This window comes from Oncorhynchus nerka, linkage group LG9b (assembly GCF_034236695.1).
Source record: "Oncorhynchus nerka isolate Pitt River linkage group LG9b, Oner_Uvic_2.0, whole genome shotgun sequence".
Lineage (NCBI taxonomy): Eukaryota > Metazoa > Chordata > Actinopteri > Salmoniformes > Salmonidae > Oncorhynchus > Oncorhynchus nerka.
Genome location: NC_088424.1, coordinates 3,518,098 through 3,541,668, shown reverse-complemented (window position 1 = coordinate 3,541,668; position 23,571 = coordinate 3,518,098). Strand labels below are relative to the sequence as shown.

The 23,571-nt window shown below is 42.0% G+C and overlaps 1 protein-coding gene across 1 annotated transcript in view; it reads right to left on the bottom strand.

Annotated features, from left to right (window-relative positions):
* The window catches only part of LOC115114802 (SH3-containing GRB2-like protein 3-interacting protein 1), a 35,900-nt gene extending 14,210 nt beyond the window's left edge, over positions 1-21,690 (bottom strand). The window contains 5 exon segments of the mRNA XM_065013279.1: positions 4,833-4,890; positions 5,456-5,512; positions 5,742-5,778; positions 6,095-6,158; positions 21,242-21,690. Of these exon segments, the coding sequence (XP_064869351.1) occupies positions 4,833-4,890; positions 5,456-5,512; positions 5,742-5,778; positions 6,095-6,158; positions 21,242-21,251 (226 nt within the window). The 5' untranslated portion in view covers positions 21,252-21,690.
* Between the last annotated feature and the right edge of the window lie 1,881 nt (positions 21,691-23,571).

Genomic DNA, 23,571 nt, shown 5'->3' with positions numbered 1-23,571 from the left:
CCTGTTACCCAGCCTGGCTGTTCTGACTAGACGTAAAATAGTAGTACATTTGTATTGGTCCAATTAGTATGTTATGTTACGTATGGTTACATAAGACAGAAGGCTATTTAAGACAGGAACAAAATGAGGGAGGTTGGTCGGGGAGGATGGGTGTGTGTATAACGCCAATATCTAGCAACCCAAAGGTTGCGTGTTCAAAGTCGGGGATGTAATGGGGAAACTGCAGTGGGGTCAATGAAATCAAATAAAAAATAATTGGGAACAAAAAATTATGAGTGCAGATTCTTTTATGGGTAATACACAAATGTGAGAAAGATCATTTGAAAAAAAAAATGTATTGAGTAAATGTATTTATTGGTTTCCTTTCAAGAGATGAAAATGTAATGAATTGAATGTTAATTTGTTGATATAAAGATCTAAATGTACAGATTTGAAGGTTGTATCATTAGATTTGGCGTGGGGTGGTGTCGTGAGAAATTGTTGTGAAATAAATGGGGTCCCCGCTGAAAAAGTTTGAATACCACTGCACCTTAGCATTGAATACCACAACTTTAGCATGGTAGCTAATTAGCTACATTTTAACTACTTCCCAACTAGTTACAATGTTAGCTAACCCTAACCCCTAACCATAGCCACCTAGCTAGCTCTCGTTAGCCATCGGAATTCAGAACATATCATACGTATTGAACATTTGTAACATATTGTGCGAAGTAACATATCATATGAAATGGATGATGGACATCCACAAATTCACACATATCATAGAAATCGTAACATATGATATTAAATCAAACCAAAATTGTATTAGTCACATGCGCCGAATAGAACAGGTATAGTCCTTACAGTGAAATTGCTTACTTACGAGCCCCTAACAAACAATGCAGTTAAAAAAAAATACAGATAAGAATAAGAAATAAAAGTAACAAGTAATTTAGTTCAACTAGTAATATAACTACATTTTGCAGTAGCTTGTTGAACTCAATTCAAATCTTGGTAGTGTTTTCAGTAGTTAATTACTACTTTTTACATGTAGCGGTGTACCTTACTACTGGAACTACACGCAACTAATTTTTGCAAAAATGTAAGAAAATATGGGTGATGTAGACAATACTTTTCTTACATTTCCGACATCAGACCTGCCTAATTTTTTGCTTGAATAATAGTTTGTGAGTTTATTAATTGCCTAAATTACACATTCTCTTAACATCTGACTCCAGAGTGATCTATTCTTGCAATTTGTAGTATGTTACATTTCAGATTTAGAAAGGACAGTTTAGATGAAGTGAACTACTTTTTCAAAGTAACTTTGGTTTAAGTAAACTATATTTTTCTTAATGGTAACTTTAGTGTCGCTTAACTTCTTTCAGTGTGAAGTAATTTGGAAGCTTGGTAAACTAGCTTCCCCAACACTGCCTTTCACCTACTGGCCCTCTTTTGGTCCAGCAGGCAAGGGTCACTGACATGTAGAGCATAAAGATAGCGAGGTGGTCTGATTGATTTGGCCTATTTAACACTGAGCTCCACTGGCCCAATGACTCAGCTAGCTAAACAGGTCAATAACTTAACAGTCAGTGTCCCAAGACACAGCATAGCTTCCTTCTCTGTCTGCCCAGAGTTGGGCAGGAATCAGGGACCCTCTGCACCAATCAACACTCGCCACCCAAAGAAGCACCTTCAATACCTGACCTAGAAGAGCCACACCAATTTTTTATTTATTTTTATATATATAGAAAAATGTACTTGTCTTTTGCTACTAGCACTGACTTTGCTGTTCCGGGATTCATACAATGGCATTACAGAGTATACCACCTTAGTCATCGGCTTCATCAATAAGTGCATTGACGATGTCGTCCCCACAGTGACTGTACAAACGTATCCCAACCAGAAGCCATGGATTACAGGCAACATCCGCTTTCAAGGAGCGGGACACTAATCTGGACACTTATAAGAAATCCCGCTATGCCCTCAAGACGAACCATCAAACAAGCAAAGCATCAATACAGGACTAAGATCGAATCGTACTACAACGGCTCTGATGCTCGTCAGATGTGGCACGGCTTGAAAACTGTTACGGGAAACCCTACATAGGGAAACCCAGACGTAAGCTGCAGAGGTGACGCGAGCCTCCCAGACAAGCTAAATGCCTTTTATGCTTGTTTCGAAGCATGCAACACTGAAGAATGCACGAGAGCACCAGCTGTTCTGGATGACTGCGTGATAACACTCTCGGTAGCCGATGTGAGCAAGACCTTTAAAACAGGTCAACATTCACAAAGCAGCGGAGCCAGACGGATTACCAGGACATGTACTCAAAGCATGCGCAGACCAACTGGCAAGTGTCTTCATTGACATTTTCAACCTCTCTGAGTCTGTAATACCTACATGTTTCAAGCAGACCACCATAGTCCCTGTGCCCAAGGAAGCGAAGGTAACCTGCCTAAATGATTACCGCCCCGTAGCACGTTGGTAGCCATGAAGTGCTTTGAAAGGCTGGTCATTGCTCACATCAACAGCATCCTCCCGCATACCCTAGACAAACTCCAATTCGCATACTGCCCCAACAGAGCCACAGATGATGCAATTTCAATCGCGCACCACACTGCCCTTTCCCACCTAGACAAAAGGAACACCTATGTGAGAATGCTGTTCATTGACTACAGCTCAGCTCAGCATTCAACACCATAGTGCCCATGAAGCTCATCACTAAGCTAAGGACCCTGGGACTAAACACCTCCCTCTGCAACTGGATCCTGGACTTCCTACGGCTTATAATTATACGGCTGCAACACCGAGTTTCCTGCTATCCAGGACCTATATAATAGACAGTGTCAGAGGAAAGCCCATAAAATTGTCAGAGACTCCAGTCACCCAAGTCATAGATTGTTTTCTCTGCTACCACACGGCAAGCGGTACCGGAGCGCCAAGTCTAGGACCAAAAGGCTCCTTAACAGCTTCTACCCCCAAGCCATAAAACTGCTGAACAATTGTTCAAATGGTCACCGGACTATTTACATTGACGCCCCTCCCCCATTTGTTTTGTACAGTGCTGCTGTTTATTATCCATGCAGTCACTTCACCCCTACCTAGATGTACAAATGACCTCAACTAACCTGTTTATTATCCATGCAGTCACTTCACCCCTACCTAGATGTACAAATGACCTCAACTAACCTGTTTATTATCCATGCAGTCACTTCACCCCTACCTAGATGTACAAATGACCTCAACTAACCTGTTTATTATCCATGCAGTCACTTCACCCCTACCTAGATGTACAAATGACCTCAACTAACCTGTTTATTATCCATGCAGTCACTTCACCCCTACCTAGATGTACAAATGACCTCAACTAACCTGTTTATTATCCATGCAGTCACTTCACCCCTACCTAGATGTACAAATGACCTCAACTAACCTGTTTATTATCCATGCAGTCACTTCACCCCTACCTAGATGTACAAATGACCTCAACTAACCTGTTTACTATGCAGTCACTTCACCCCTACCTAGATGTTGACCTTAACCTCCATGCAGTCACTTCACCCCTACCTAGATGTACAAATGACCTCAACTAACCTGTTTATTATCCATGCAGTCACTTCACCCCTACCTAGATGTACAAATGACCTCAACTAACCTGTTTATTATCCATGCAGTCACTTCACCCCTACCTAGATGTACAAATGACCTCAACTAACCTGTTTATTATCCATGCAGTCACTTCACCCCTACCTACATATACAAATGACCTCAACTAACCTGTACTACTGTTTATTATCCATGCAGTCACTTCACCCCTACCTAGATGTACAAATGACCTCAACTAACCTGTTTATTATCCATGCAGTCACTTCACCCCTACCTAGATGTACAAATGACCTCAACTAACCTGTTTATTATCCATGCAGTCACTTCACCCCTACCTAGATGTACAAATGACCTCAACTAACCTGTTTATTATCCATGCAGTCACTTCACCCCTACCTACATATACAAATGACCTCAACTAACCTGTACTACTGTTTATTATCCATGCAGTCACTTCACCCCTACCTACATATACAAATGACCTCAACTAACCTGTTTATTATCCATGCAGTCACTTACCTAGATGTACAAATGACCTCAACTAACCTACCTAGATGTACAAATGACCTCAACTAACCTGTTTATTATCCATGCAGTCACTTCACCCCTACCTAGATGTACAAATGACCTCAACTAACCTGTTTATTATCCATGCAGTCACTTCACCCCTACCTAGATGTACAAATGACCTCAACTAACCTGTTTATTATCCATGCAGTCACTTCACCCCTACCTACATATACAAATGACCTCAACTAACCTGTACCCCCGCACACTGACTCAGTACCAGTACCAGTATGTAGCCTCGTTACTGTTATGTTATTGTGTTACTTTTTTATAAATGTTTTACTTTAGTTTATTTGGTAAATGTTTTCTTAACACTTCTTGAACTGCACTGTTGGTTAAGGGCTTGTAAATAAGCATTTCACGGTAAGGTCTACATTCATTGTATTTGGCGCATGTGACAAATACAGTTTGACTGGATTTGATAACTACTTTGTTGAGGGAAACTGTACTTGCGACGATTGTGCTATGTTGTTGTCTCACCTAGCTATCTTAAGATGAATGCACAAATGTAAGTCGCTCTGGATAAATGACAAACATTTAAAAATGTCAAATATTTCTTGGTGCCCCGCAACAGTACTAGGTCTCAGAGCAGATGACTGCACTTGCAAGATTCCCACTACTAGTGCACCGATAACTAGCTAGCCATTCTACATCAGCTACATCCGATAAAAGGATATTTTCCCCCTCTTCTCCGGGTCTGAGACTGAAGCCCTCAGCATCCACATCTGGAGTTGCCTGTATAACAGGAAGTAAATATGCATAACTAAGTGGTCAATTCATGGTTTTTGACATTGTGTGACAACAAACACGGTCACTTCTCTCATGCTTGTGGTTAAATATATGCACACAAAAACCGCAATCCTACGTTTTTCATAACTAAAGACGTCTGAAGATGCTTGTTTGTTCAGACTCACACAAACTTTATGTACGATTCTGAAAACAGAGATCACGTTTTGATTCCAAATTCAATGTTACACGAGGATGATTGATTGACATAAATCAGGGAAGCTATAGGGAGCAGAAGCAGAAGGGTCGTCTGGTTGTGGGAAGTAAAGTTTCAAATGTGGTTTGCCCCTTTGTGGTTGAAACAACTACCGATTTATAAGCAAAGTATTGCATGAACGGTTTTCAACTTTTAACGCGTCTTCATTTCTATCGTCACGAGTTCGAGTTCTGACAACCATTTCCCTTTGTGCTCCCTATACCTGCTATTGCTTATTCACTAACCCACTGTGTTACTACTAATTACTGACACTATAGAGGGATTACTTACTGCACTGTGCTGTATGAATGTACTTACATATCGATCCCAATCAATCTCCCCATAATAGCCATTTGGAGCCCCGTTGGTCTTTTTCTGTGATAATGGAACGTGTGAGTGAGAAACTCTCATAACACCAAGCATTTTATATACCCATATTTTAAATACACATAGCTTGAAAAACAACAACAACAACACAATTCACAATGGCGATTACATTCAACTAAAGTAAAGAGAAGTAAAAAAATGTTTTTTTTTAAATAGAAAGAAGAGTGAAAATAAGGGTATCAAGAACATCACATAGATTGTTTGCCCCATAGTCTACCTTTCTCGCACTTACTCCATCTTTGTCAGGTGAGCCCCTGTGTAGAGAGACATGAGAGGAAAGGACAGAATCATCAGCTAAGACTACTTTGACAATAGTAGTGGAAAAGCGCAGAAGTTCTAAATGACCTCTCAAATAGCTATCAGACCAAAATAATTTTAAAAAACAACAACACTTGGATAGTCCATAGACGCTCAACATGCAGTAATATGCCAACTGCATGTCTATGGACTTGCAATCAAGTAAGTGTTACCAAAGTAAATCTAGCCACTGAGTTATGTAATGTTTTTAAATGTCTTGGTGCCAGGTGTTTAATTCTGCATGTGAAACTGTCTCTACTCGTGCACACTTACGTGAAATCTGTATCCTTCTCTTTCTTTCGTAACCCAAAGGCCTTTCTGGTACGTTTTTTCAGTCCTAGCAGCGAAGAAAGAGAAGAAGGAGAGAAAGTGAATTAGAGAGAGTAATGAAATAGTGATGAGTATCTCCATGAGCACCAGCATGTGAAGTTCATATGAGCATATCAAATTGGGTGTCAAATGAAAGCTAAGAGTATATTTTTGGGAAATGAAGGCAGAGATACAACCATCTTAAAAAGTAGGCATAAGTAAAGGCTTTGCTTTCTGGAAAACATGTTCCAGACAAAAGGTATCAGAAATACACAATAATATTGACATAAAGATCCCTGCAAGCTAATATCAACACTTAAATGTACTTTTGGAGAAATTGTTAATCTTCTGTAAATTTAAGAAATATTGCCTAATGCTTTGTAATACCATTACTAAAACCCCACATATCTTTTTCTAATTTGTCTCTCTCATGAGGGTGGATAATAAAAGTTCACAGAAGTAACAAGTAATGATAGACCTACCAATTAGTTGTAGTGATCTATTTTTGCATGAATTATTAAGTGATTAAAACTCGTAATTCCCGTTACCAAATAGCGTAATTACTAAAGAATCAGTAACAGAATTACTGCAATTGAATTGGCTACAATGGGAAATCCTAATAGTCTGGACAACTCCTCCCTCTCTCTCTCCCTCTGCCTCTCTCTCTTCAGTTAATATCACCTATCCCAGCTCTTAGGAACACCTACCCATGAGCCCCCTCTCTTTCCATGTACTGTAATAAGCACCCTCACCCACTTAGCACCGACCGACACTGGACTTCAATGGGCATTGAAAAGTAGTAGATGGCGTTGTGTGGGCGAACGGTTTGCCGATGTCAACGTTGTGAACAGAGAGCCCCGTGGTGGTGGTGGGGTTATGGTATGGGCAGGTGTAAGCTATGGACAGCGAAAACAATTGCATTTTATTGATGGCAATTTGAATGCACAGAGATAACGTGACGAGATCCTGAGGCGCATTGTCGTGCCATTCATCAGCCGCCATCACCTCATGTTTCAGCATGATAATACACGGTCCCATGTTGCAAGGATCTGTACACTATTCCTGGAAGCTGAAAATGTCCCACTTCTTACATGGCCAACATACTCACCAGACATGTCACCCATTGAGCATGTTTGGGATGCTCTGGATTGACGTGTACGACAGCGTGTTCCAGTTCGCGCCAATATCCAGCAACTTCGCACAGCCATTGAAGAGTAGTGGGACAACACTTCACAGGCCACAATCAACAGCCTGATCAACTCTAAGCGAAGGAGATGTGCCGCGCTGCATGAGGCAAATGGTGGTCACACCAGATACTGAGTAGTTTTCTGATCTACGTCCCTACCTTTTTAAAAGGTATCTGTGACCAACAGATGCACATCTGAATTCCCAGTCATGTGAAATCCATAGATTAGGGCTTATTTAATTTATTTAAATTTGCTGATGTCCTTATATGAACTGTAAGTCAGTAAAATCTTTGAAATTGTTGCCTGGTGCGTTTATTTTATTTTTTTGTCCAAAATGCTCAAGCTCAGTAAATTTGGTTTTGAAACATTGATGGACAGTAATATTCAAACCTGGTCTTTGATTTTCAAGCATATTTAAGTCAGGACTGAGACTGGACCATTCAGAACCACTCAGCATCTATTGGAAAGCCTTTCTGATGCGTCTTTGGCATTAACATTTGTGTAATTTATCCCAGGGATAGGTTTTCAGAAGACTGAGACAGGTTTTCCTCGAAGGACCCTGGGACTAAACACCTCGATCTGCAACTGGATCCTGGACTTCATGACGGGCCACACCCGGGTGGTAAGGGTAGGCAACAACACATTTGCCACGCTGATCCTCAACACTTGGGCCCCTCAGGGATGCGTGCTTAGTCCCCTCCTGTATTCCCTGTTCACCCTAACGACTGCATGGCCAAACATGACTCCTTGACAGCTTCTACCCCCAAGCCATAAGAGTGCTGAACAATTACTCAAATGCCCCCCCCCCATTTTGTTTTTACACTGCTGCTACTCGCTGTCTATTATCTATGCAGTCACTTTACCCCTACCTACATGTTCAAATGACCTCAACTAACCTGTACCCCTGCACATTGACCTGGTACCGGTACCCCCTGTATATTGCCTCGTTATTCTTATTTTATTGAGTTACTTTTTATACATTTTTGCTTTAGTTTATTTGGTAAATATTTTCTTATCTCTTTCTAGAACTGCATTGTTGGTTAAGGGTTTGTAAGTAAGCCATTCACAGCGCATGTGACAAATGAAGTTTGATTTGATTATGACAAAACAATGGATAAATGTTTCCTAGTTGTGAAAATTTGGTAGAATATTATTCAAAGTGATTAGCAACTGCAATGGCTGCCAAATGTGCTTCCACCAAGTATTAACTCTGGGGTGTGAAAACATAGACCATCAAGACCATCTTCATTTTTATTTATTTTTGTTACACTTTCTATAATTTTTCTTTCACTTTGGAAATGTGGAGTAGGATGTGTAGTTCGGTAGGAGAAAAATCCAAATGTACAGTATGCTTTTTTCCTATTTAATTTGAAGGCAGCAAAATGTGAAGAGGGTGTGCAGACTTTCACTAGGAACTGTAAGACAGGAACACAATCGCCACATTTGTACAACCAAAGACAATATGGAAATGGAGGAAATGGCAGTAGTGATCAATCTATACACCCATTGAGCCTGTGAGAAATCTAGCTACGGCGGCCATTCTTTGCCAAAACTGAGGCCAAGCCCCCTCCAGGGTTGGTAGTTGGCATCATACAGTGTTGTAATCAGGGCAACTGGAAAAACCAACACCCTGACACAGTTTAATGTGTGGGCACAGCGAAGAGCTCAGGGCCTATGTCCCCTGGAGGGATCCCATGTTGGTACAGTTTAAGGTGACTTTGGAGCACAGGTGGAAAAACATAGTACTGGGGACACATAGGTGCAAAATTATTATTTAATTTTTTTTATTTTTTACAATAGTTCTGTCCATTTAGGGTACCACTTGTGGCTCAAGGGCACCCCCAGAAGCAAACGTTCTGTACAGACACTTTAAACTAACTGTCCAGTGATAATTGCATTTTTAAAAGTTAATATTCTGTTAAAGCAGCCTTTCTTACAGTATGGGTCGCAGACATGTTAATGGTGGAAGTAAAAACATACATGACCAAAAGTGCTCGTCGAACATCTCATTCCGAAATCACGGACATTAATATGGAGTTGGTCCCCCCTTTGCTGATATAGGAAGGCATTCCACTAGATGTCGGAAAATTTCTGCAGGGACTTACTTCTATTCAGCCAGAAGAGCATTAGTGAGGTCAGACACTGTTGGGCAATTAGGCCTGGTTCGGAGTCGGTGTTCTGATTCATCCCAAAGGTGTTGGCTCTCTGCAGGCCAGTAAAGTTCATCCACACCGATCTCGACAAACCATTTCCGTATGAACTTCCGTTTATGCACTGGTGCATTGTCATGTCAGGCCTTCCCAAAACTGTTTCCACGAACAACAGAATCATCTACAATTTTTTTATTTTATTTTACCTTTATTTTACTAGGCAAGTCAGTTAAGAACAAATTCTTATTTTCAATGACAGCCTAGGAACAGTGGGTTAACTGCCTTGTTCAGGGGCAGAACAACAGATTTGTACCTTGTCAGCTCGGGGGTTTGAACCTGCAACCTTTCGGTTACTAGTCCAACGCTCTAACCACTAGGCTACCCTGCCGCCCCAAATGTCATCGTATGCTGTAGCATTAAGATTTCCCTTTACAGGAACTAAGGGGCCTAGCCCAAACCATGAAGAACTGCCCCAGACCATTATTACTCCTCCACCAAACTCTACAGTTGGCACTATGCATTCGCGAAGTTAGCGGTCTCCTGGCATCTGCCAAACCCAGATTCGTCAGATTCGTCAGACCGCTCCAGAGTTCAATGGCGACGAGCTTTACACCACTCCAGCCGAGGCTTGGCATTGTGCATGGTGATCTTAGGCTTATGCACGGCTGCTCGGCCAAGGAAAGCTCCCAATGAACAGTTCTTGTGTTGACGTTGCTTCCAGAGGCAGTTTGGAACTCGGTAGTGTCTGCAACCGAGCACAGAAGCTACACGCTTCAAATCAAATCTAATCTTATTTGTCACATATACATGGTTAGCAGATGTTAATGCGAATGTAGCGAAATGCTTGTGCTTCTAGTTCCGACAATGCAGTAATAACCAACGAGTAATCTAACCTAACAATACCTTATACACACAAGTGTAAAGGGATAAAGAATATGTACATAAATATATATGAATGAGTGATGGTACAGAACGGCATAGGCAAGATGCAGTAGATGGTAACGAGTACAGTATAACATATGAGATGAGTAATGTAGGGTATGTAAACATAAGTGTCAGTTTAAAGTGGCTAGTGATACATGTATTACATAAAGATGGCAAGATGCAGTAAATGGTATAGAGTACCGTAGATACAGTGGGGCAAAAAAGTATTTAGTCAGCCACCAATTGTGCAAGTTCTCCCACTTAAAAAGATGAGAGGCCCGTAATTTTCATCATAGGTACACTTCAACTATGACAGACAAAATGAAGAAAAAAAATCCAGAAAATCACATTGTAGGATTTTTAATGAATTTATTTGCAAATTATGCTGGAAAATAAGTATTTGGTCACCTACAAACAAGCAAGATTTCTGTCTCTCATAGACCTGTAACTTCTTCTTTAAGAGGCTCCTCTGTCCTCCACTCGTTACCTGTACTAATGGCACCTGTTTGAACTTGTTATCAGTATAAAAGACACCTGTCCACAACCTCAAACAGTCACACTCCAAACTCCACTATGTCCAAGAACAAAGAGCTGTCAAAGGACACTAGAAACAAAATTGTAGACCTGCACCAGGCTGGGAAGACTGAATATGCAATAGGTAAGCAGCTTGGTTTGAAGAAATCAACTGTGGGAGCAATTATTAGGAAATGGAAGACATACAAGACCGCTGATAATCTCCCTCGATCTGGGTATCCACGCAAGATCTCACCCAGTGGGGTCAAAATGATCACAAGAACGGTGAGCAAAAAAAACAAACACACGGGTTGACCTAGTGAATGACCTGCAGAGAGCTGGGACCAAAGTAACAAAGCCTACCATCAGTAACACACTACGCCGCCAGGGACTCAAATCCTGCAGTGCCAGACGTGTCCCCCTGCTTAAGCCAGTACATGTCCAGGCCCGTCTGAAGTTTGCTAGAGAGCATTTGGATGATCCAGAAGAAGATTGAGAGAATGTCATATGAAACCAAAATATAACTTTTTGGTAAATAACTCAACTCGTCATGTTTGGAGGACAAAGAATGCTGAGTTGCATCCAAAGAACACCATACCTACTGTGAAGCATGGGGGTGGAAACATCATGCTTTGGGGCTGTTTTTCTGCAAAGGGACCAGGACGACTGATCCGTGTAAAGGAAAGAATGAATGGGGCCATGTATCGTGAGATTTTGAGTGAAAACCTCCTTCCATCAGCAAGGGCATTGAAGATGAAACGTGGCTGGGTCTTTCAGCATGACAATGATCCCAAACACACCGCCCGGGCAACGAAGGAGTGGCTTCGTAAGAAGCATTTCAAGGTCCTGGAGTGGCCTAGCCATTCTCCAGATCTCAACCCCATAGAAAATCTTTGGAGGGAGTTGAAAGTCCGTGTTGCCCAGCAACAGCCCTAAAACATCACTGTTCAAGAGGAGATATGCATGGAGGAATGGGCCAAAATAACAGCAACAGTGTGTGAAAACCTTGTGAAGACTTACAGAAAACGTTTGACCTCTATCATTGCCAACAAAGGGTATATAACAAAGTATTGAGATAAACTTTTGTTAATGACCAAATACTTATTTTCCACCATAATTTGCAAATTAATTAATTAAAAATCCTACAATGTGATTTTCTGGATTTCTTTTTCTCATTTTGTCTGTCATAGTTGAAGTGTACCTATGATGAAAATTTCAGACCTCTCTCGTCTTTTTAAGTGGGAGAACTTGCACAATTGGTGGCTGACTAAATACTTTTTTTGCCCCACTGTACAAATCAGATGAGTAATGTAGGGTATGTAGACATTATATTAAGTGGCATTGTTTAAAGTGGCTAGTGATACATTTTTTACATCAATTTCCATTATTAAAGTGGCTGGAGTTGAGTGAGTATGTTGGCAGCAGCCATTCAATGTTAGTGGTGGCTGTTGAATAGTCTGATGGCCTTGAGATTGAAAAACAGCTTCTGTCTCTCGGTCCCTACTTTGATGCACCTGTACTGACCTAGCCTTCTGGATGATAGCAGGGTGAACAGGCAGTGGCTCGGGTTTTTGTTGTCCTTGATGATCTTTATGGCCTTCCTGTGACATCGGGTGGTGCAGGTGTCCTGGAGGGCAGGTAGTTTGCTCTCGGTGATGCGTTGTGCAGACCTCACTACCCTCTGGAGAGCCTTACGGTTGTGGGCAGAGCAGTTGCCGTACCAGGCGGTGATAAAAGTTGTAAAAGTTTGTGAGTGCTTTTGGTGACAAGCCTTATTTCTTCAGCCTCCTGAGGTTGAAGAGACGCTGCTACGCCTTCTTCACCACGCGGTCTGTGTGGGTGGACCAATTCAGTTTGTCCGTGATGTGTACGCCGAGGAACTTAAAACTTACTACCCTCTACACTACTGTCCCGTCGATGTGGATAGGGGGGGTGCTCCCTCTGCTGTTTACTGAAGTCCACGATCATCTCCTTTGTTTTATTGACGTTGACTCGGCGGTCCCATTCTGTGAGCTTGCGTGGCCGTTGTTGCTCCTAGACATTTCCACTTCACAATACCAGCACTTACTGTTAACCGGGGCAGTCTAGCAAGGCAGAAATTTGACAAACTGACTTTTGGAAAGGTGGCATCCAATGACAGTGCCATGTTGAAAGTCACTGAGCTCTTCATTAAAGACATTCTACTGCCAGGGATTGTCTATGGAGATTGCATGGCTGTGTGCTCAATTTTATACACCTGTCAACAAAGTGTGTGGCTGAAATAGCCGAATCCACACATTTTAAGGGGTGTCCACATACTTTTGTATACACTACCATTCAAAAGTTTGGGGTCACTTAGAAATGTCCTTGTTTTTGAAAGAAAGCGCATTTTTTGTCCATTAAAATAACATCAAATTGATCAGAAATACAGTGTAGACATTGTTAATGTTGTAAATGACTATTCTAGCTGGAAACGGCTGATTTTTTATGGAATATCTACATTGGTGTACAGAGGCCCATTATCATTAACCATCATTCCTGTGTTCCAATGGTACGTTGTGTTAGCTAATCCAAGTTCATTCTTTCAAAAGGCTAATTGATCATTAAAAACCCTTTTGCAATTATGTTAGCACAGCTGAAAACTGTTGTTCTGATTAAAGAAGCAATCAAACTGGTCTTCTTTAGACTAGTTGAGTATGTGGAGCATCAGCATTTGTGGGCCTGATTACAGGCTCAAAATGGCCAGAAACAAAGACTTTCTTCAGAGACTTGTCAGTCTATTCTTGTTCTGAGGAATGAAGGCTATTCCATGTGAGAAATTGCCATGAAACTGAAGATCTCGTACAACGCTGTGTACTACTCCCTTCACAGAACAGCGACAACTGGCTCTAACCAGAATAGAAAGAGGAGTGGGAGGCCCCGGTGCACAACTGAGCAAGAGGACAAGTGCATTAGAGTGACTAGTTTGAGAAACAGACGCCTCACAAGTCCTTAACTGGCAGCTTCATTAAATAGTACCCGCAAGTCTCAACGTCAACCATGAAGAGGCGACTCCGGGATGCTGGCCTTCTAGGCAGAGTTGCAAAGAAAAAGCCTTATCTCAGACTGGCCAATAAAAAGAAGAGATTAAGATGGGCAAAAGAACACAGACACTGGATAGAGGAAGATTGGAAACAAGTGTTATGGACAGACGAATCTGGTTTAAGGTGTTCGGATCACAAAAAGAACATTCGCGAGACGCAGAAAAAATGAACAGATGCTGGAGGAGTGCTTGACACCATCTGTCAAGCATGGTGGAGACAATGTGATGGTCTGGGGGTGCTTTCCTGGTGGTAAAGTGGGAGATTTGTACAGGGTAAAAGGGTTCTTCAAGAAGGAAGGCTATCACTCCATTTTGCAACACCATGCCATACCCTGTGGACGGTGCTTAATTGGAGCCAATTTCCTCTTACAACAGGACAATGACCCAGAGCACAGCTCCAAACTATGCAAGAACTATTTCGGGAAGAAGCAGTCAGCTGATATTCTGGCCAGCACAGTCAACAGATCTCAACCCTATTGAGCTGTTGTGGGAGCAGCTTGACCGTATGGCACGTAAGAAGTGCCCATCAAGCAAATCCAACTTGTGGGAGGTGCTTCAGGAAGCATGGGGTGGAATCTCTTCAGATTACCTCAACAAAATGACAACTAGAATGAAAAAGGTCTGCAGGGCTGTATTTGCTGCAAATGGAGGATTCTTTGACGAAAGCAAAGTTTGAAGGACACAATTATTACTTCAATTAAAAATCATTATTTATTACCTTGTCAACATCTTGACTACATTTCCTATTCATTTTGCAACTCATTTCATGTATGTTTTCATGGAAAACAAGGACATTTCTTAGTGACCCCAAACTTTTGAATGGTAGCGTATATAGTGTACTTACTGTTGGGAATTGTAATATACACAAGCTGCAGTTTCGAAATGTGGTTGTGCATCAGCAGTTTTTCTCTTGTTACAGTATGTCAGTCACTGATAGTCACTTAATTAGTCATGTCAGCTAACAATTTTTAGGTAGGTAAATTAGTCTAGCCAGCTATCATGGCCGAATGCTGACCAGCCACGAAGGGCACGTGCCCAGGGGCCCTGACCTCCAGGGGGCCCCCATTGATTTCTCACTCAGACATCATATTGTGTGTATGTACTGATTGATGCTACTGACTGTAAATGTAATATATGAAAATGTAAATGATAAATGTACGCCTGGAATAGTAGGTCTCTGTGGTTTTTCCCCCAGTAGAGTCAGTACAGAACCTTTTAGTTCTATTTCTGGGTAGAATTGCAGGAGATTAGCTGTAAAACCGCAAAAACAATTTCTCTGCCTCATGGCATAATGCGTAGAATTGCAGGAAATATGCTTTAAATCGTCAACATATTCTCTAAGTCTCATGGCAAAATGTGACTCGTTTCAGGACACTAGGCATATGTCGCATGTCACTACTTCACAGGAGATGCATTTTAACGTAAACAGGAAGACAGGAACCTTGCCACTAGCCATGATTGGCTGAGATAATGGATGGGCTGGACATGCAGAGAGATGAGTTTGGAATGGTCTGTTATGTAGCACGCTTGTGTCTATAACATGAGCTGCCCAACATGTGTAGGTAATCCTTTCTAAAACAGCTTTTTTTAAAGATATCACGAAGAACTGCTAATGCTCTCCACTTTCTGGAGGACTGAGATCGATTGCAAATATGCGGAGGGAGCTGAAAAGAGAACACAGAAGGCTGTTGTAAAAAACACCTGTCTCTGGATTATATCTTCAAACTAAGGGCAATCATGGCATCCGTGACAGAGAGGGAGAAGCGTTCATTCATGTATGTGGGTTAAGAGAGTCTTGATAGCTACATTTTCAGATATTATACATTTCTAATTTTGTCAGAAAGTCATTTTCATAGCAAGTTAAAGCTACAAAAGACTCCACTATGCAAGTAACCATTTCACTGTACCGTTTTACACCTTCTGTATCCTGTGCATGTGACAAATAAACTTTGATTTTATTTGATATAGTGTGTGTTTACCAGAAACAAGCATTTCTGGGTTACGATAGGGCCTAAAAAAAAAAATCCTCCATGTTCATGAAAAACTGCTCAATAATATGTTTCAAATTCATAACCCAGAAACGGTGTCTCCCGTCATGCTGAACTAAAGGCATGCCAGATAGGGCCTAAAAAATATATTTTGAACCTCATTCATGAAAAAGTGTTCAAAAATAGGTTTCAAATTCGTAACCCAGAAACGGTGTCTGCCGTCATGCTGAACTAAAGGCATGCCAGATAGGGCCTAAAAAATATATTTTGAACCTCATTCATGAAAAAGTGTTCAAAAATAGGTTTCAAATTCGTAACCCAGAAACGGTGTCTGCCGTCATGGTGAACTAGCGTCATGTCGGATTCGGCCTAAAAACTTTTGGCCACGTTCATGAAAAAGTGCTTAAAAATATGTTTCAAATTCATAACCCAGAAAGGTAATGGGAAGAACAACATGACCCGCACCAAAGTCAGATTAGAATATAACGTTAGGCCAACGAGATATTGTCCAAGTTCTACAATTCTCCGGTAGAATGCCCTTCTTTTATTACGTTAAACTCGCAACCATATTTTCTGTACTTAGCTCGCCATTAACTTGTAAATAAGGATCTTGTTGTGAGCTTATTTTACTGTAATATTGAACACAAATTAGCTAGAGTTAAGATGTTGTCAGCTATGTGATATGGTCATTATTTGAACTGGCTAGCCAGCTAACATAAAGTTAGCTAGCTAGCTAACCAACAAGCTAGAAACAAAACAAATCGTTATTTAGAAAGTTGCTTTTAGTTGCCTGTTTGCTAGATTACTATATGTCAAATACATGTTTAAAGGGACAGGTTTATTGGTGTTAAAATGTTATTTTGGATCACCTGACGTCATGAAGCCTGTCGTTTTTGTGTTTATACTTTTCATAACGACAATGACAAGTTTAATGTCGGACGACAATAGAATGTACATGATGTCACTGCGACAACTGCATACAGACATGTTGATAGAAGTAGTATAAACCAGCCTTCAGTCTTGAAATCTTTGTTTGTACACTACCATACTCACTGATCAGCACATGGCCGCACATGTGAATCCTTAAAGAAATGGGTGGGGCTAAGGCTTAAGAGGGTGTGAACGAAGCTGAATGGGTGTAGACAAAGAAGAGTTCTCCAGTAGGTGTACCAAAATATTCAAGGACCATTTTCTCCAAAGTGGTGTTACAAGTCTATCAACTTCCAATTACTTTCCCATTGTTCCTCAACTGTAGTGTATGATTTACAATTTTATATCTCTGACTCTCTACTTTTATCCAATGTAAAAAAAAAAAACATTTCAAATTTTGCTACATAAGACCGGATCGAGCCGGTCGGTGACAAATGTGTAGAATTTCATGAAATTAACTATAAAACTAAAATGTTCCTCTCTGATATCAGAAAGGGGGCCACAAAAGAATAGGACTACACAACTGATTCATACACATGGTTAGCAGATGTTAATGCGAGTGTACGAAATGCTTGTGCTTCTAGTTCCGACAATGGAGTAATAACCAACAAGTAATCTAACTAACAATTCCAAAACTACTACCTTATACACACAAGTGTAAGGGGATAAAGAATATGTACAAAAAGATATGAATGAGTGATGGTACAGAGCGGCATAGGCAAGATACAGTAGATGGTATCGAGTACAGTATATACATATGAGATGAGTATGTAAACGAAGTGGCATAGTTAAATTTGCTAGTGATGCATGTATTACATAAAGATGCAGTAGATGATATAAAGTACAGTATATACGTATACATATGAGATGAATAATGTAGGGTATGTAAACATTATATTAGGTAGCATTGTTTAAAGTGGCTAGTGATATATTTTACATCATTTCCCATCAATTCCAATTATTAAAGTGGCTGGAGTTGAGTCAGTGTGTTGGCAGCAGCCACTCAATGTTAGTGGTGGCTGTTTAACAGTCTGATGGCCTTGAGATAGAAGCTGTTTTTCAGTCTCTCGGTCCCAGCTTTGATGCACCTGTACTTGCCTCGCCTTCTGGATGATAGCGGGGTGAACAGGCAGTGGCTCGGGTGGTTGTTGTCCTTGATGATCTTTATGGCCTTCCTGTGACATCGGGTGGTGTAGGAGTCCTGGAGGGCAGGTAGTTTGCCCCCGGTGATGCGTTGTGCAGACCTCACTACCCTCTGGAGAGTCTTACGGTTGTGGGCGGAGCAGTTGCCGTACCAGGTGGTGATACAGCCCGACAGGATGCTCTCAATTGTGCATCTGTAGAAGTTTGTGAGTGCTTTTGGTGACAAGCTGAATTTCTTCAGCGAGGTTGAAGAGGCGCTGATGTGCCTTCTTCACAATGCTGTCTGTGTGGGTGGACCAATTCAGTTTGTCTGTGATGTGTACGCCGAGGAACTTAAAACTTACTACCCTCTCCACTACTGTTCCATCGATGTGGATAGGGGGGTGTTCCCTCTGCTGTTTCCTGAAGTCCACAATCATCTCCTTAGTTTTGTTGACGTTGAGTGTGAGGTTATTTTCCTGACACCACACTCTGAGGGCCCTCACCTCCTCCCTGTAGGCCGTCTCGTCGTTGTTGGTAATCAAGCCTACCACTGTTTTGTCGTCCGCAAACTTGATGATTGAGTTGGAGGCGTGCGTGGCCACGCAGTCATGGGTGAACAGGGAGTACAGGAGAGGGCTCAGAACGCACCCGTGTGGGGCCCCAGTGTTGAGGATCAGCGGGGTGGAGATGTTGTTGCCTACCCTCACCACCTGGGGGCGGCCCGTCAGGAAGTCCAGTACCCAGTTGCACAGGGCGGGGTTGAGACCCAGGGTCTCGAGCTTGATGACGAGCTTGGAGGGTACTATGGTGTTAAATGCCGAGCTGTAGTCGATGAACAGCATTCTCACATAGGTATTCCTCTTGTCCAGATGGGTTAGGGCAGTGTGCAGTGTGGTTGAGATTGCATCGTCTGTGGACCTATTTGGGTGGTAAGCAAATTGGAGTGAGTCTAGGGTGTCAGGTAGGGTGGAGGTGCCTTTTGATGAGTTGATCATTTGAATCAGCTGTGTAGCGCTAGGGCAAAAACAAAAATGGTACCTCTTTGGGTCCCCAGGACCAGGATTGAGAACCACTGTTGTACACAATCGTGCACCATTTTCAGGAACCCATTTTGGCTCGTGAGCTCTACTTTCAAAATTACCTCCTGAAATTATGTAAAACCCAAACACATCTTCAACTCATACCCAAAAAATGTTGTTGACTATATTCGTATTTGTGGCCAATGCACAAATTGTAGAGAAGAAAAAAAAACACTTTAAAAGAAAACATCTCAAAGTTGTATCTCAAACAGACCTTTTCAAAAATGCTTACCATTTCATCATAGAACATGTCATGTTGGCTCATTATCTGAGATGGCCAATCAGCAGTCTACTTGCATGAATACTTTTTATGACCGGTATACACCCACACCATTTGGGTACGCACAAACTATTCCAACACAGAAAAGCTGCTTTTAACATGCCTAATACATTTATTTGATAGAAATCTGGAAACACTGGACAGTTACTTCAAGGGATTATTTTGAATCATGACCTGTAACTGGGTCTCGTGAAGAAGTTAAAAACATTTCCCACCCAGTAACATGTTAATATATTTACTTTTTGACCTTCTAAATGTAGTTTTGTTAAGTGCATTGAATCCAAATGCAGCCGATGAAGAAGCGTTTGAAAACCCTATAACCAAGTTTGACTTTAACAGGGCCTGTAGGCAGACAGTACTGTAGTAGCATGGAAAGGGAATGAACCATTTAACTACAGTATTACTGAATCATGAGGTCAATTTTATTCAGCTGTTTTGATGTAGGCCTAGTTTATGCCAGGCACAGTAAGTAGACATAAACAGCCTCGGACAGGCCTTGGACACTTCTTGGATGCATCTCAATAGTCTACCAATAGTCTTACACTCTTTGTCTCTTTTCCTTCATTTGCACTGACATGAAAGAGCTGGAAACGTGGGACGAATTGGGCATCTGCCCCATTGCGTTCACCAATGTCCAATGGCCAGTGAAAAAAAGAGAGAGGGCACATGGGGATGAAGGAGCTTTAGACTGTTGAGACGCACCCAGTTTTCCCCCCTTACCCGCTCCACTCAAGATTCTTTAAAATGGACAACTTAATAAAACATTGTACAGTAACACTGCACTGAATAGCAGTCAACTGGCCTCAGAGAAACCCTAGGCAAGACCCTCTCTCTCTCTCTACACTTCAGAATGCATCTGACAGCATCGCTATTTCTGGCCAGTGTGCCGATCTGTTACCTAAGACCTTTCAATCCCATAGAGCACCTTGCTATTCACATGGGCACTGAGGCTCACGCTACCATGGCGAACGGAGAGAAAGCCTAACATCTCAGTTGTGTCAGAGCCTAAGAGCTGCCAGCTCGGCATGCACGTCCACAAAAGATTCCGTCGATAGCTTCACAAATAGTCTGTATCTATAAACCACTATACACTTCTAAATGTGAGCCATTCATTCAGCAATATAACACAGTATTTGTTTGACAACAGAAAACGTATGCAATCAATTCATGTTAGACCATGTGTACAGGTATGTGTTTTGTTAACAACGCCTACCATGTTGACATAATGTTTAAAGAAAGAAAATAACAACCAGAGAATAGACCAACTCATGTCACAATGAAAACACTATTTCATTTGCGCCATTACAGAATGCTTTGATAAGGTCCTCTTAATGATAGGTGATCAGTGAATGGGCCACTGATTCAAACACATTCTGAAATGAGCTGGCATCATTTCAGCCAACACAAAAGACTTGAATAGAATACACGGGAGATCACTGAATTCTAGCACAGATAGTATGAGCCACAACCTCAGTAGGTATAACCTTGAGACAAGACTATTAACTAATTACATCCCCATCACAAGAGAGAGAAACACACACACACACACACACACACACACCCCTGCCGAGCCGGACGTCTGCCTCATTGTGCTACACAGCTGTGGTGTGAACATCTATCCCTCCATTACAAATCAATCCACACACACGCATAGGCATATGACAGAGCCACGTCACACTACAGATAGAACAAAAACATACGGTAGCCTAAGCACCAAAACACAGAGATGCTCAAGATAGTTAGATACCCACTAGAGCTTATTACCAAGCAATAGCACCCAAAATACTGCCTTGCAGAAGGGCATAAATAGGTAGGAGAAGAGAGGGAGGAGATGGAGGATAAAAAGGAGGAGCGGGGGGGGCACAAATAATTACCTTCCATCATGATTGCAGATTTTCATTCCTCTGTCCCCCTCCACGGATGGAGGGAGACCAACAGATGGATAGAGAGACAGACAGGCAGATGGAGGAACCCGAGATATTCCAAGTGGCTAAATGATGCCGGGTCTAGGGCATTCCTAATTGCCGAACGGCTCCCAAGTGAAGCGGAACGTCGTTGCTCCCTCCTCCTCCACCCCTTGAGCCCAGACACCAGCACACGGGGGGTGGGGGAGGTAGCCAGGCAGGCTGTCGGGCCGACGGAAGAGGCAAAGACAGAGGCCCAGGGAAGGTGTAGAGAATCGGGGGAAGGGCCCAGCGCGTTAGGCCCCAGTCGCCCCAACAGCACTGACACACGCCATCAACGAGAGGTGGATGCTGAGTTAGAAAGGCAAAGGAGAAAAACACAAAGCTAGCGAGAGAGGCAGACTGAGAGAGAGATAGAGAGCAATGGAGGGAGTGATTATGCTGCTTGCTGATGTCACACCTGCGCTGAGCCAATCCGGGCACTCTGGCAGTCATCTGCTTTGTCACATGGCTTCTGTCCCCTGATTCCTTAGCTCTTTAGCTTGGACTGTTAGCAGATATATTGTAGCCTATACATACAATTCCACACTCATTGCATGTTTTTTTTTATTGTACCTGCTAATACAGCAACATAACACAGGGATGCTTAAAATACCTATCAACAGTATGTAGACAATTCTACATGCACCTAGTATATTCAGTTTTTTGTGCAGATGTGAAATCCTACCAAGGACACATGTCTTGATTTCTTCACGACTGTGTGTCTGTATAAATGTTTGGTATTTAACTGTATGCTTATTCACATCAGTATGTTTCTTGCTCTGTTTTCGCGTCAGAGGATGGCAATCCTTTATGCCAAAGTCGCATTGTCAACAACCATCAGCACACAAACACACATACGGGGAAGGGTACGGAGGACATCACACATACCTCAGCATGTCAGATAAAGAGGGAGATTTGTCAATTAGGTATGTTAGAAGGAGGATTCAAATGTGTATGTGGGAAGGGATAAGGGTATTTATTTGGAATTGGGGTAATTGTCATGGGACAGTGTAGCTCAGAGGCATTCTGTGAATAAAATAACCATTCCCTTATCGAAAATAACACATACACTCACTTAGGTTGGAGTCATTAAAACTCGTTTTTCAACCACTCCACATATTTCTTGTTAACAAACTATAGTTTTGGCAAGTCAGTTAGGACATCTACTTTGTGCATGACACACCATTTTTCCAACAATTGTTTATAGATTATTTCACAATATCACAATTCCAGTGGGTCAAAAGTTTACATACACTAAATTGACTGCTTTTAAACAGCTTGAAAAATTCCAGAAAATGTCATGGCTTTAGAAGCATCTGAAAGGCTAATTGATATCATTTGAGTCAATTGGAGGTGTACCTGTGGATGTATTTCAAGGCCTACCTTCAAACTCACTGCCTCTGCTTGACATCATGGGAAATCAAAAGAAATCAGCCAAGTCAAAAAAATTGTAGACCTCCACAAGTCTGGTTCATCCTTTGGAGCAATTTCCAAATGCCTGAAGGTAACACGTCCATCTGTACAAACAATAGTACACAAGTATAAACACCATAGGTGTCACGCCCTGATCTTAGAGATCCTTTTTATTCTCTATGTTAGGTCAGGGTGTGACTCGGGTGGGAAAGTCTATTTTGTATTTCTTTGTTTTTGGCCATGTGTGGTTCCCAATCAGAGGCAGCTGTCTATCGTTGTCTCTGATTGGGGATCACATATAAGTTGTAATTTTCCTTTTGGGTTTTGTGGGATCATGTTTTCTGTTTAGTGTCTGTGTAATGGATGTGAAACGGCTAGCGATGGTGCTTTGTGGGCAGAACTGAGAAAGCGTGTGCGAGTAAGGAGGCCTACACACCTGACTCAGTTACACCAGCTCTGTCAGGAGGAATGGGCCAAAATTCACCCAACATATTGTGGGAAGCTTGTGGAAGTCTACCTGAAACGTTTGACCCAAGTTAAACAATTTAAAGGCAATGCTACCAAATACACTCTCCTATCATTGCTATGCAGACGACACACAATTAATCTTCTCCTTTCCCCCTTCTGATGACCAGGTGGCGAATCGCATCTCTGCATGTCTGGCAGACATATCAGTGTGGATGACGGATCACCACCTCAAGCTGAACCTCGGCAAGACGGAGCTGCTCTTCCTCCCGGGGAAGGACTGCCCATTCCATGATCTCGCCATCACGGTTGACAACTCCATTGTGTCCTCCTCCCAGAGCGCTAAGAACCTTGGCGTGATCCTGGACAACACCCTGTCG